Raw genomic sequence first — 12,976 nt, forward strand, 5'->3', positions numbered from 1 at the left:
ACTAGGAACACTACTGCTTCTAAAGATCAATAATGAAAAAATCCATGCACATTCTAAAACCACACATATTTAAAATACATAATATATGAATATATGAAATAGATAACATATGATATGTGATATAACACCTCTACAATCCCAGAACTGATACATTTGAGACCCTGGCTGAAATTGTGTGTTTTAAAAACATCCTAGTGGGTGCCTGTGTGGCTCAGTTGGTTGAGTATCCGACTTGGGCTGAGGTCATGATCTCACCGTTCACGAGTTGAGCCCCATATAGGGCTTTCTGCTGTCAGCACAGAGCCTGCTTCAGATCCCGTCCCCCACCCTCTCTCTGCCCCTTCGTTGGGAAGGTGCAGATGAGCTCTCTCTCAAAAATAAACATTAAAAAAATAAAAATTGAAAAAACAAACATCCTGGGGACTTAGTCTGCCATACTTTCTCTTCTCTGTCCTCTGCTTCATTCAAGAAATTGTTCTGCTTTATTAGCTGAAAGAACTTGACACATTATTCTGCATCAATCTTGGATGCAGAGGGAGTCTCTAAGAGCAGTCACCATTAGCTTTATAGAATCAGAAGGTGAAAGTGGATACAATGTACTGTAAATTTCTTCATGCAAGCACTTGGCGCTTCTTTCCATTTGGTAGCTATTTGAAGACAGATACCTGTGTGCTTCCTTACTGGGTCTAAGGTTGGTATCTGCATTGTGAGAGTTCCTGACAAAGGAGCTGGGGTAATGTATCTGTTAGAGATTCTTACAGAGAAACAGCACTGGCTCATAACCATGATCCCTCTGAGGAATATTCACAAGAAGCATGCACTCGGTCTTCTATTCCAACTAATCTAATTACTAGCATTACCGCCCCCTTAGATTGTTTTTGTTTTCTTTTCTTTAATGTGTGTGTGCCAGTATTAGAGGTATGAATGCCCAAGGCACAAAGCATTCCTTTGTTTCCTCTCCTGTTTCCAGCATTTCCCTTCTGAGAAATCAAAAGAACCTAGAGCCACGCCATTAGAATCACAATAGTTTGGATCTGGAAGGAATACCGAAGACCACCTGGTCCAGCCCCATAATTTCACAGATGGGAATGCCAAGACCTAGAGCAATGACGTGATTTGTCCAAGGTTGTACAATAAATTTAAAACAGAAACATTACAAAACCGAGACTCCCAAGCACTCACTTAGTTCTTTTGTCAATGGTACAAAGCACATACAGCTGCAGCATTTCTTCTGCCAAGTTGTCTATGAGTCTTGTGGTCTCACATCTAGACCAGACTATACTGGCCCTTGGACACAATTAAGAGATCTCTTGGGAATGGAAATGGTTCCGTCTCATTTCAATGAATTCAGCGTCTACTGATGAAAATAAATTTCTCCGAGCCAACGGTCACAACCAAACAGCAAATGCCAATTGCCTTTAGTGGCCTTTCTTTATCCTCCTTCTGGTATTTAGTCTTAAAGGCTAGAGAACTGACACTCCCCTGCTACTCACAAACATTCCACAGCAGGCAAATTTCAAACATTTCTATAAAAGCACTTTGCAAAAGCAGTGTGTGCTCACATTAGTAGTGTGGAATCTCTAAAATCTTAACTCCCTTTTGGAGGAGCCGGGTTTTGTCAGGATTTATTTTGGTCTTCTCCCTAAACAATTTGGGTCTTCGGTATTTACTTTAGGCATCTAACTTTGCATTTTCTTGCTTGAATTAAAGTGATGTAGAAACTTTAACCTGATTAAGATGGTAATCAGCCCACATACTATAAATACGTGTTGTTTCCCATGGCCTATAAATGGTCCCTGAGCCAGACACAAAATAGCACAGTGAGGAAGGAACAGCACAGAGAGGTGAGGGCGGAAAGGATGAACTACAGGTTCGGTGTTTAGTCTTAACTGTTAACACACTTTGTGATTTCAGTCAAGTCACTCCATCTATTCAGAGCTTCAACTTCTCCATAGACTAAAGGGGTCATAAAATACAGGGGCTATTAGCCACCTGTGGCTACTGATCGCTCAAAATGTGGCTAGTATAAAGCACTAACATTTTATTTTACTTACTTTTAATTTGTTTACATTTAAAAATCAATACTTGATTCAATGACTGAAAAACTTTTAAGTATACTTAGAAAATCTTAGGTTTGTGAATCTGCACTTTCAACTGTAAACTTTATGAAAATCTAAACATGGAGTAAATATTTCTGATGAAAATTTAACGTCTGCACTGAAATGTGCTGTAGGTATGAAATACACTGTGGATTTTGAATAACATGAAAAAATGTAAAATTCCATTAATTTATATTGATAGGGTAAAATGATATTTTGGATATATCGTAGTAAAAGAGAGAGAGAGAGAGAGAGAAGCCCAAGTAGGCTCCACGCTCAGCCCGGAACCCCATGAGGGGCTCCATACCACGACCTTGGGATCATGACCTGAGCTGAAATCAAGACTCAGCCGCTCAACTGACTGAGCCATCCAGGTGCCCCACGCCCCCCCCCCCCTTTAACTTTTTAAAATGTGGCTACTGAACAATTTTTAAGATTATATATATAGCTTTCATTATGTTTCTACTAGACAGCAGTGGTCTAGATATTCTGAACAGCATCTTAACATAATCACTAAAGATGGACCCTGCCTGTAGTTTAAGTACACAAAAGAGCCACTTAAAAATAGTTTTGGGGGGCGCCTGGGTGGCTCAGTCAGTTAAGCGGCTGACTTTGGCTTAGGTCATGATCTCGCAGTCCGTGAGTTCGAGCCCCACGTCGGGCTCTGTGCTGACAGCTCAGAGCCTGAAGCCTGTTTCAGATTCTGTGTCTCCCTCTCTCTGACCCTCCCCCATTCATGCTCTGTCTCTCTCTGTCTCAAAAATAAACAAACATTAAAAAAAATAGTTTTGGGATGCCTGGGTGGCTCCAGAGTCAGCTGAGCCTGCTTAAGATTCTTTCTCCCTCCCCCTCTCACTTACTTATGTGCTCTCTCTAAAAATAAATAAAAATAAATTTAAAAAAGACAATCTTCTTAGAATTAGTATTTAATGTTATGTTTTATTCATTTGACAAACATTTTATACCTATTCTTTTTAAATAAATACTTATTCTATGGGAGATAGAAGTAGATAACTACAGTGTCTGCTTGGCTGATTTCATCTATTTCTACAGGAAATACTTCTAACCATAGGGTTGCTCCTCAGGAATCATACTCACAACTAGTGAAGTTGCTCTGTGGCCATAACTGATTGGACAACTGGCTGGAGTCCCTTCATGAAGCCTGGCTGCATCCTTGTCCTTTAACTTGGAATGCTATTCTTCAGTATCCTTATAACTGGAACTTTTTCTTTCTTTCTTTCCTCTTTAGAATTAAGTTTGAATTCATTACTGTTAGTGAGAACCAAAGAACTCTAAACAAATGAAGATGGACCTTTCAAGATTTGGAAATCAAGACATTTTTTTGCCACAGTTAAATGCTAACTTGTAAGCAGTTTCTGAGTAACTACTATCTGCTTGAAAGGTGAGGAAATATAAAGGAGTGAAAGATTTGATCCCTAATCATTAGACAAATAAAATACAGTAAAAAGAGAAAACATAAGGAAATAATAATGATAGCATCTGACGATGTATAGATCTTATATCTTGGGCTTTTCCTATCTTAATTATTTCTCACAACACTTTGAGACAAATATATAACACATACAATTTTAAATAGCTAGGTGAGAAATAATATGATCAGGTACCCAAAATGAGTTGTTTCTGGACAAGTTCTATAAAAATTCAGAGATGATGCACTAAAAGGTAAAGTCTACAGATCAGACACCATCTTGGTATTCCTGACCACTGCATCCCCCGAGGCAAGCAGAGTAGGGGGTGAAGCCAGTTTTACTGGATGATGCAGGGAAGAGAGCATGGAACAGTAGGAACTAGCCCTGGTGAGAAAGGTAGATCTCACCCTGATCTTGGACAAGAGGCCATGGAGAAGATGCTTTTAGCTGCGAGACACTGCAGGATTCTACAGGTAGAATTGGGATGGCTGGATGGAAGGGGAAAGGACATCCCTGGCCAAGGGAAGTAGCACTGAGCAAAGTCAGAGTTGAGAATAAGCAAGGTAATTTTAGGAGGCAGGGATGCATCTAGCTGGGGTGGCTGGTTTGTGTTGGGCAAAAATAGGTATTAAGATGAGGTGGTTAGGAGGAGGCAAGATTATGAAGATTATGAACATTAGATTCAGGAATTTGGCTTTCAGCCTTTAGTTACTGGGAACAGTGAGAATGTTCTTGAATATGGAAAATGACTCAGTGAAAGTGGTTGGACAGAAGCCTCAAGAAAACCATGATTCCTAAAAATTGCATAATACGTGGGGTGGCTCAGTTGGTTGAGTGTCCGACTCAGCTCAGGTCATGATCTCATAGTTCGTGAGGTTGAGCTCCGTGTCAGGCTCTGTGCTGACAGCTTGGAGCCTGGGGCCTGCAGCCTGCTTCAGATTCTGTGTCTCCCTCTCTCTCCACCCCTCCTTCACTCACATTCTCTCTCTCCCTCTCTCTCAAAAATAAACATACAAAAAACCCTTAAAAATTGAATACCTCATATCTAAGATTTTTAATAAAATACACATATATCTAAAAAAAAAGACAGCAATAATATTGAAGTGCAGGTATTGTGTGAGGAGTTACAGGCACTCAACACAATAATCTCATGGACTCTACTCAGGTCAAATTTGTTCCTTAGAGAAATTACATGAGATGACATGGGAACTTCTTCCTTCTTCACTTTCGGCAGGGATTTATTAAGTGCCTATTGTTCATCACGCACTGAAGACATAAGAGCAAACATCGACAAATTCCTGCCTTACAGATGTTTTCAGGCGTTAAGTAGAAGGTTATCAATTAAATAAATCCGCAGATAAATGGAAAACTGCTATTTTGAAGGAGGTTACAAAAAGAATTTCCAACAGGAGGATTTGGCTTCTTCGAGGAAGAAGGGGAAGGCTCCCTTAAAGAAGTGAAATTGAAAGTAAGAGTCAGAAGTTGCCGGAATCAAAGGACTGCTCAGGTACACAGAAAGCCATGTGCAGAGGAACAGTGGCAACAGGAAACACGTGAGGATGTGTGGCTAAAAGAGGACTTGGAAAGGGGCCAGATCATGAGAATCTTGAAGGTGTTATTTAAGGAGCTCCTTTTTCTGTTTCCTAAGAGCAACAGGCACACAGACATCAAAGTGTATGAAGAAGGAGGGGTAAAATAATCAGGTGTGTTTGTTTTTTTTAATTACTCTGTCTACTCAAGAAGAGTCAAAACCTCAAATGAGAAGTCCTGAAATGGCGAGGGAGATGGGAAGAGCCCAGAGGCCGCAGGGCCGGGTACAGAAAGGTGGGGAGAATTGAGAATGGGAATCCTGGACACGAGGGTGAAGGCGCTAAAGGGAAGATGGCCTGCAGGCTTATTGTTACATATTGCCAAGGGCTTCTTTGTTTAACCCTGCCTTTGGAAATAGAAACTGATGTGGCAAAGACTGGTTCAGGTAAGAATCGTCAATACATACTCAATTTATGGGATAAACTTTGATGAAGAACCGTACATGGTCTTAAAACATCTCCCCAAATATTGCTTTTGAGTTGCTCATGAGTAAACACACAGAAACAGTGTAACACCTTACTCAGGTGATCCAAACAGCACCATGACGGGGGAAGATGGACACTGTGTGCCTCTGGGTATGATAACCTGAGGATGTTTCATCACTTATATAGCATTCATGGCTTGGAACACATAACCTAAATGTAACAGTCATCAAGAAACACCAATCAAGTGTCTCAGAGACACACGTTTTACTTAAAGAGGAGGGTTGTGTTACTCAAAAATCTCAGTGTCATAAAGACAAAAGAAAGGCTGAGGAACTCTTAAAGCAGACTGGTGGGCTTAAAACAGTTCAAATTTATGATGTTACAATTGTTGAGGTCAGATCCAACTCCAGGCTGTTTAGGCTCAAATCAAGGTGTGCACGTGGGCTGGTTTATTCAAAGGGGCTCTTCAGGAGAATTATTGTCCTTGCCCTTTTCAGCCTTTAGAGGCCACCACCTGCGTCCCTTGGCCCATGGCCCCTTCCCCATCTTCAAAGCCAATAGTGTAACATCTTCTAATCACTCTCTCTGGCTCTGATACTTCTGCCTCCCTCATATAAGGATTCACGTGATTAGAATAGAACAATCTGGATAATTTCAGATAGCTTAAGGACTTAGAGATGGGGCATTTAATTATATCTGCAAAATCCCTTTTTACATGTAAGGTGGTATGGTCACAGCACGGGACATCTTTGGGAGACATTTGGCCGTCTCACACCTGATGTAAAAATGCAAGCCATTATCCTAGACTGGATCTTGTACTAGAGGAAAATACTAAAAAGATACAGCCAATAGATTTAAGTATTTTAGTTATTGCTAAATTTATTGAAGTTGACAACCATACTGTGGCTACAAAGGAGAAGAGCCTTTACTTAGGAAACACACACTGAAGTATGTAGCGGTAAACATCCCTTATATATACAGGTGATTCAATGAGTTCAGAAAAACAATAACACACACGCTTGCACATTTACTTTAGTAAATGAGGCAAAATGTTAAAAGTAGACGAATATGCATTAAAGAGTTTGTGAGTGTTTTTGGAATACTCACAACTTTTCTGTAAGTTTGGAATTATTTCCAAATAAAAAGTTAAAGATGATAAATCTATAATTAAAAATGGATAAATCTTCTTTTTACTCAAATACCATAAGCAAGTCATAATATATATCGTTTTATAAACGTTGGGATAACAGCAGATGTGTGGCACAAATTCAGCAATCCAATTTTTGGTCTTTCTGCAATAACGTCACTGGTAAATGAAAGGATCAGAAATGTTTAGGATTTTTAAGGTTAGTGACTTAAAATCCTAACAGTCTGGCAATATTACAGTTTCAAGAGCTTAAGACAGAATTGGTGATTATCATCAGGTTTAAATACCAACTGGCTGGTAGCACCCTGCTATTTGTGAGAAGGAAACTGCTAGGTAATTTTCTAAGAGGTCCCTTAGAAAAGTACCTCCCCTCCCCCCACCATTTTCAGGAGTACTTAGCAGAATTTTAAAGCAAAACTACAACAATAAAGCATATTCTATTCTAGAGCCACCTTCTGCCCGGTGCTTCAAGAGGGAATTTTATTGCCGTGGCCCCAGAGAATCTTTCTGGTGCTCATTCTGATTCCTACTCCACCCTTTATTGTTTAAAGACAAAATATAACGCAGCTGGGTCTCTGACCACTGACAAATAATCACTGGCCTCTCCACTGGGAAACTCCTCTGGTCTTGGCAGAAACTAACATTTTAAAATAAAGGTAAAATAAAGTGTAAGACCCCGTTTCCACCCAAAGCCTTATGCACGAGCTTATTTTTCTTGCCAACTGTGGTAGCCAAGAACAAAGTTTCTCCAGTTGTGCCAGGACGGTGTGCCAAGATCAAATAATAGTGGACTTTTCTCAATTACAGAAACAAGAAAAAAAAAATGTGGCAATGAATCAGCTTTATTTTTGCAAGTTTGGCTCTTGCTACCAAAGCCCATACTAAAATGTGTGACTGAGCACAACCTAGGATTTTATCAGCACAAAGTAATCTATTTTGTTATTTTCAATTTAACGTGAAAAGCTGCATGATTTCTTTGAGTTTGGCAATCACAGACCTAAATGCTTCTGCCAGGAGCAGGGTGCACCTTTATTACTTACATGTTTCACTCAGAACACCCTCCCTTGCTATTGATGACTAGAGGTTTCTTTTTAAGACTGTCACTTTTTAGTTGGACAACCCTGGGCAAAATGCTTATAAACCTCAGTGTGTCATTTGTAAAACAAGAATCCATACAAATCACAGAAGCTGTCTTGCCTTCCTTGAAGGGTTTTTCTAACCATCCAAAGAAATAAATATGTGAAATCATCATGAAAGTTAAAAAAAAAAAAAGCATTATGAAAATGCCAGATAGTCCCCCTCACCTAGTTATTAAATTTTTTGCACATAAAGCTAATTGATGTGTTTGTTCCTTAAAATGTCTGCCAAAGGGCTGGCTCCAGAACTTTTCCTAACAAATACTGTACCTGCTGCCTGAGTGATCGACTGAATAGATGAATTAACTTTCAAGCTGCTATGATTTTACATTCCTATTTGAAGAGAACTCCCCCTAATTCAGTGGAACAGACACTAACCTAAACTTGAGGGTATCTGGTTCAACATGAAGAAACACATTCTAAGGAGTTCTAAGGAACTTTAGATAGCTCGTGCTAAAATGTTTACTTGCTTAATGAAAATTGGCCTTTGACATTCTCTTGAAAATAACCTTATAGTCTTTGAATGACTTTTTAAGCACAAGCACTTAGTGATGTAACACACTTAAAATGGTCATCATTTTGATTGACTAAGCCACAAAAAGTATTCAAAGCCTAAGACAACTTGCACAGGGTGGATTTATAATAAGCATTTCATAAATCGTGGAAAGATGTTTACTTGCAGAGTAACCCAAACGATTTTAAATTAAGTCAAGGAACACAATCCAGTAGTTAAAATGAATCATCGTGGATCGGCACATTATAGGTCAAAGGCATGTCACAAAATATAAGCAAGTTGCAAAGTGGTATTTGTACTACAGTGTAATTAACATAAATATGAAAATATGCAAAAAATACAGTATCTTCTGGGTGCATAGTTTGCCGTAAATATGAAAGAGCAGGCAGAGTTACTATGCACCGTTGCACTCAACACAACTCTTCAGGCCATGACTTGAAAACACATGGTAGAATGAAAGATTCCAGCTCAAAATACTTGTTCCTAAGAGTCAAATTGCCTGTACAAGACAAAGTGGGGACCACTGGAGATAGGAAAGAGGCATGGTAGTATTTATAATGTTTCATTAAAAATACATATTTATGGAGCGCCTGGGTGGCTCAGTCAGTCGAGTGCCCAACTCTTGATTTCAGCTCAGGTCATGATCTCATGGTTCACGGGTTTGAACCCCACACTGGGCTCTCTGCTGACAGCACAGAGCCTGCTTGGGATTCTCTCTCTTTGGCCCTCCTCTGCTCTTGCTTGCTAAAAAAAAAAAAAAAAAAAAAAAAAAAAAAAAAAAAAAAAAAAGCCAAAAACAAAACTGTACAAGTCAAATTCCAAAAATACCTTCTTCAAATACTAACAATCAGTAAACTCCTAAATGGCAGATAATTTCCTGTCTCAATAGAATGTTCTCATCTCTTTTGTCAGCTCTGAAAAAGAAACACAGAAATGTACGTTTACATACCAAAACATCCATCCCGGGGACATATTTGAGGGCTATCTTATAGTCTTTTGGAAGATTTGCCACCTACAGAGACCAGAAGAAAAACAAAGAAGGAAAAAAAATCCATGAGAAAATTCATATATATCAATTAATCATTATTTTTAATGGTTTGGAGGAAAACACATACACACGTGTCATATCGTTGTTAAGTTACCACTGAATTTCAATATTTACATAGTGATTTTCCTTTCTTGATTTCCCTTTGTAATCACAGGCACTCTCAAAAAAAAGAAAAAGAAAAAAAAAAAAAGAAAGTGACAATACAAGTCTTTTGGACTCCAAATTCAATAATGAGTGACTAAGTATAATCCATTGAATTTTGGAAACCTCTAAATTTCAATTTTTACCTGTGGCCTTGGAATTCCCTCCCAGGACTAGTTTCCTACTGTCTCACCAAAGAATCAATAATATGATGTGTCTTCTTTGTTTTGGGTTCTTTTGCCAGTGGTTTTCAAAGCGATGTGTCAACATCACCAGGGAACCTGCTAGAGATGTAACTTCTCAGACCACATCAGACCTACTGAATCTTACTTAACAAATTCTCTAGATGACTTTGATGCAAGTTTGAGAATTTATTGATCCTAGAAAAAAATGTCAGTGAAACTTCCAAAGAACTACTACTTATGAGATCCAAGTGCTTTCTAACCTAACTTGTAAAGATTCAGTTCTGTGAGAGAGCTTAATCTGCTTCCCCAGGACTTAAGAAAGGTCTCAAATGTTTACCTAGCTTCTTTCACAGGCTTTTAAAAAATATCTAACACATTTTTATCAGTCATTGTGGCATATGTTGACCAAACACCTGATCTGGAACCAAAGCTAAATTCTGTACTTTGGTTTCTCTCATCTATAAAATGGAGATAAAAGTACCCATGCCCAAATAGTCAATGTACGAACTAACTGAATGTGCCAAACACATCATAAACACAATCTAGATTCTTTACTGAGAGATATATTGGCAACTGACTTCTAGAATATATATCCTGGTGTCTTAGAGTTCTAGATTCCCTGATCTCCTTTCCTACAAACAGTACTAGCTCGGTCATGCCACCACTATTACCATTTCCAGCTGAATACAGCCAACAACTGATTCAGACCATGGAGTCTTAAGACAACATATGGTGGAAAAGTGTGGTTTTGCACTATTACGTCTTCAATACATCCCAAAACTTTGCTCTTCCCCACATTAAGCTAGGATCTTGCTCACGTTTGCTGGACTGGGTCACCTCCGACAAGTCTCCCGTAACACAATCTGTATGTTTCTTCCTGGCCATGCCAATAGCTTCTAGAATCTGAGAAAAATTTGGTGAGAAAAGAATCTAGGCACAGGCATAAGTAGTCAGAAGGGAGCCAAGGGAGCGACTGCTCCCTCGTGCTTACCACCATTCTACCTCCAAGGGTACATCTTACTCATCTTACACTCACCTTAGTCTGGAGCCTAACCTTTTCTGAATATGTAGTATGTGCCAGGCACTGTGCTCATGAAGGGTTTATGTTGCCTCATCACATCTAGTCTTCCGATCCTTGTGACACATTATCTCTATTTAACAGACGGAGAACTTGAGGCTCAAAGAGGTCACACAGCTACGACGTGAGGAGTATGGACCAGAACTAGAACTCAGATCTTGGACAGCAGTGCCTCCCTTGCCTCTTTGTTCTACTACACATTTCATCTACTATCTGCACATTTGTCCTGGGTACGTTCTTCCTCTCAAATTTCTCCCCACGCTTCCATGATTTCTTTTGTCTTTTGGATCTTCATCCCCATGTTTGAAAGGCAAAATTACCCAGTAATTTTATGTAAGCCCTGCTGGCAAAGAAACAGTGGACACTTCCACATGTGTAAAAACTGGAATTAGACTAAGCAACAACATTCTATTATGTTATGAGCCAACCTTGTAAATGAAAGCCATTCCAGATGGAAAAACTGGACAAGAAATGGCAGGTGTTCCGAACACAACCTGCTAGCCCCTTCTTCAGGATAATTTACATTATCTATTTCTATCCATCTTTATAAAATTGACAGAATTCGTATTCAGCAAATTTAGGACCTGAGTATATATATACATTCTCCTAACAAGCAAGAAGAAATATAAGGGATATGGTCAATTAATTTCATTATTAATTTATATACATAAATTGGTTCAAAGAAGTCAAAGAAACCTTACAAGAAGTTCTCTGACCAACACACTGAAATCTCTATACCTTATTACTTGGGGGGAAGGGGTATATAATAATAAATTCGCATTAAACTGATTTGCTGCTATTTAATTTCTGATAGGATGAAAAGTAATAGTATTTCTAAAAATGCTTCATAATCCATAACAAATTTTCATGTACAGTCTGCCACAACTTCATGAGACATATATTATTATGTCTATTTTATAGATGAAGACATGGAGGCCCAGAGGGGTTAATTGGTGTCTCCAGGTAGCAGAGCTCAAGAGTTCCAGATGCAGAAAGGATACAAACCTGACCCCACGTGCTGGGCTCAGTAAGTCATCTATAGGGCAGTCTCCCTTTATTATTTTCTCAGCTTACATTGGTTCCTTTCCAATTATATTTGGAAGAGAATTTAGGGAGAACTTAGGGAGTCAAGTTGTAGATTCTTATGGTTGCTTCATGAGTTACTGTATTACTTTCCAAGCACACAAGAGTGTGTTAAAGAGCACTCAGCATAGATAACCTTGTGATAAATTCAGCTTGATATACATGGATCATTATAGGAAGTGTGACAGTATAGAGGGAGCCTTGGGCCCGGAGTTTAGATGTTCCTTTAAGTCAGTCTGATGTAGGACTCACTGCACAGGTGCTGGGAATACACTGTTCGGGTTGGATCCAGGCCCTCAGCCTGGTAACTCAGAGATCTTGGGCAAGTTCCTTAATCTACTTTAGCCTCAATTTTCTCCTACCTAGAGGAGAGGTCGTATGCAAAGACAAAGAAATGGGGAAGCACAAGGTGTGTTTGGGAAATCGTGGACAGATAAATCAAGCTCCAGCAGGTAAGAGGTAGGAAATATGCCAGAAAAGCCACATGAGAGAAGGACTTGAGTGTTGGGTGAAGGCAGCCCACTAGGAGACAGTGAGGTTTGGTAAGACACGTTTTACCAGAACCCTACAGCAAGTCACTTCTTCCTTAGACACATCGTTTCTTCTCTATAGAACCTCTATTTGTCTCTAAAATAAAGGGAACAAACTAGTTACTGAAAATTGAGTCTGATCTAACTTTCTCACAGAAGAAGTGGTGCTGCATTAAATGTCTAAGCAGGGAGGGATGGGATAGTAAATTCAGAAAGATTGGTCTGCAAGGATGGATTACAGCAAGGACAGAAGAGAGACCAGGAACAGTTTAGAAGACCACTAGGAAAGTGTTCAACATGTATTAAATATTCCTGTAGAGACTGGAAGCTGAAAACAAAACAAAACAAAAACAAAAACCCAGGAACGAGGCTTAGAATCTAGGGAAGTAGCCCGTTGGTAGGGTCAAACAGATAAGTAATCAAAACTGTAGATTCTGAAAACAAATCTATTCTAGTTTCTAAAATAAGTTCAGGGCAAAATATAAAATAATGAAATGGAACTTAACTGATTAAAAATTTTACTGAACGCCAAATTATCCCAGTGAGCTTTGTGATTTGGAGTATGAGGAT

At 39.1% G+C, this 12,976-nt stretch overlaps 1 protein-coding gene across 5 annotated transcripts in view; it reads right to left on the reverse strand.

The window, feature by feature from the left end:
- KITLG (KIT ligand) overlaps nt 1–12,976 on the reverse strand; it is an 86,172-nt gene that overhangs the window by 30,824 nt on the left and 42,372 nt on the right. For all 5 annotated transcript variants that reach the window (XR_007153933.1, XR_007153932.1, XR_007153934.1 and 2 more), the window contains one exon: nt 9,291–9,353. Coding sequence is in view for 1 of the 5 variants with exons in the window: in XM_047866569.1 (XP_047722525.1) it covers nt 9,291–9,353 (63 nt within the window). In the remaining 4 variants the exon portion in view is untranslated. The remainder of the gene's footprint in view (nt 1–9,290; nt 9,354–12,976) is intronic.

The sequence above is a fragment of the Prionailurus viverrinus genome, chromosome B4, assembly GCF_022837055.1.
Source record: "Prionailurus viverrinus isolate Anna chromosome B4, UM_Priviv_1.0, whole genome shotgun sequence".
In the NCBI taxonomy this organism is placed as follows: Eukaryota; Metazoa; Chordata; class Mammalia; order Carnivora; family Felidae; genus Prionailurus; species Prionailurus viverrinus.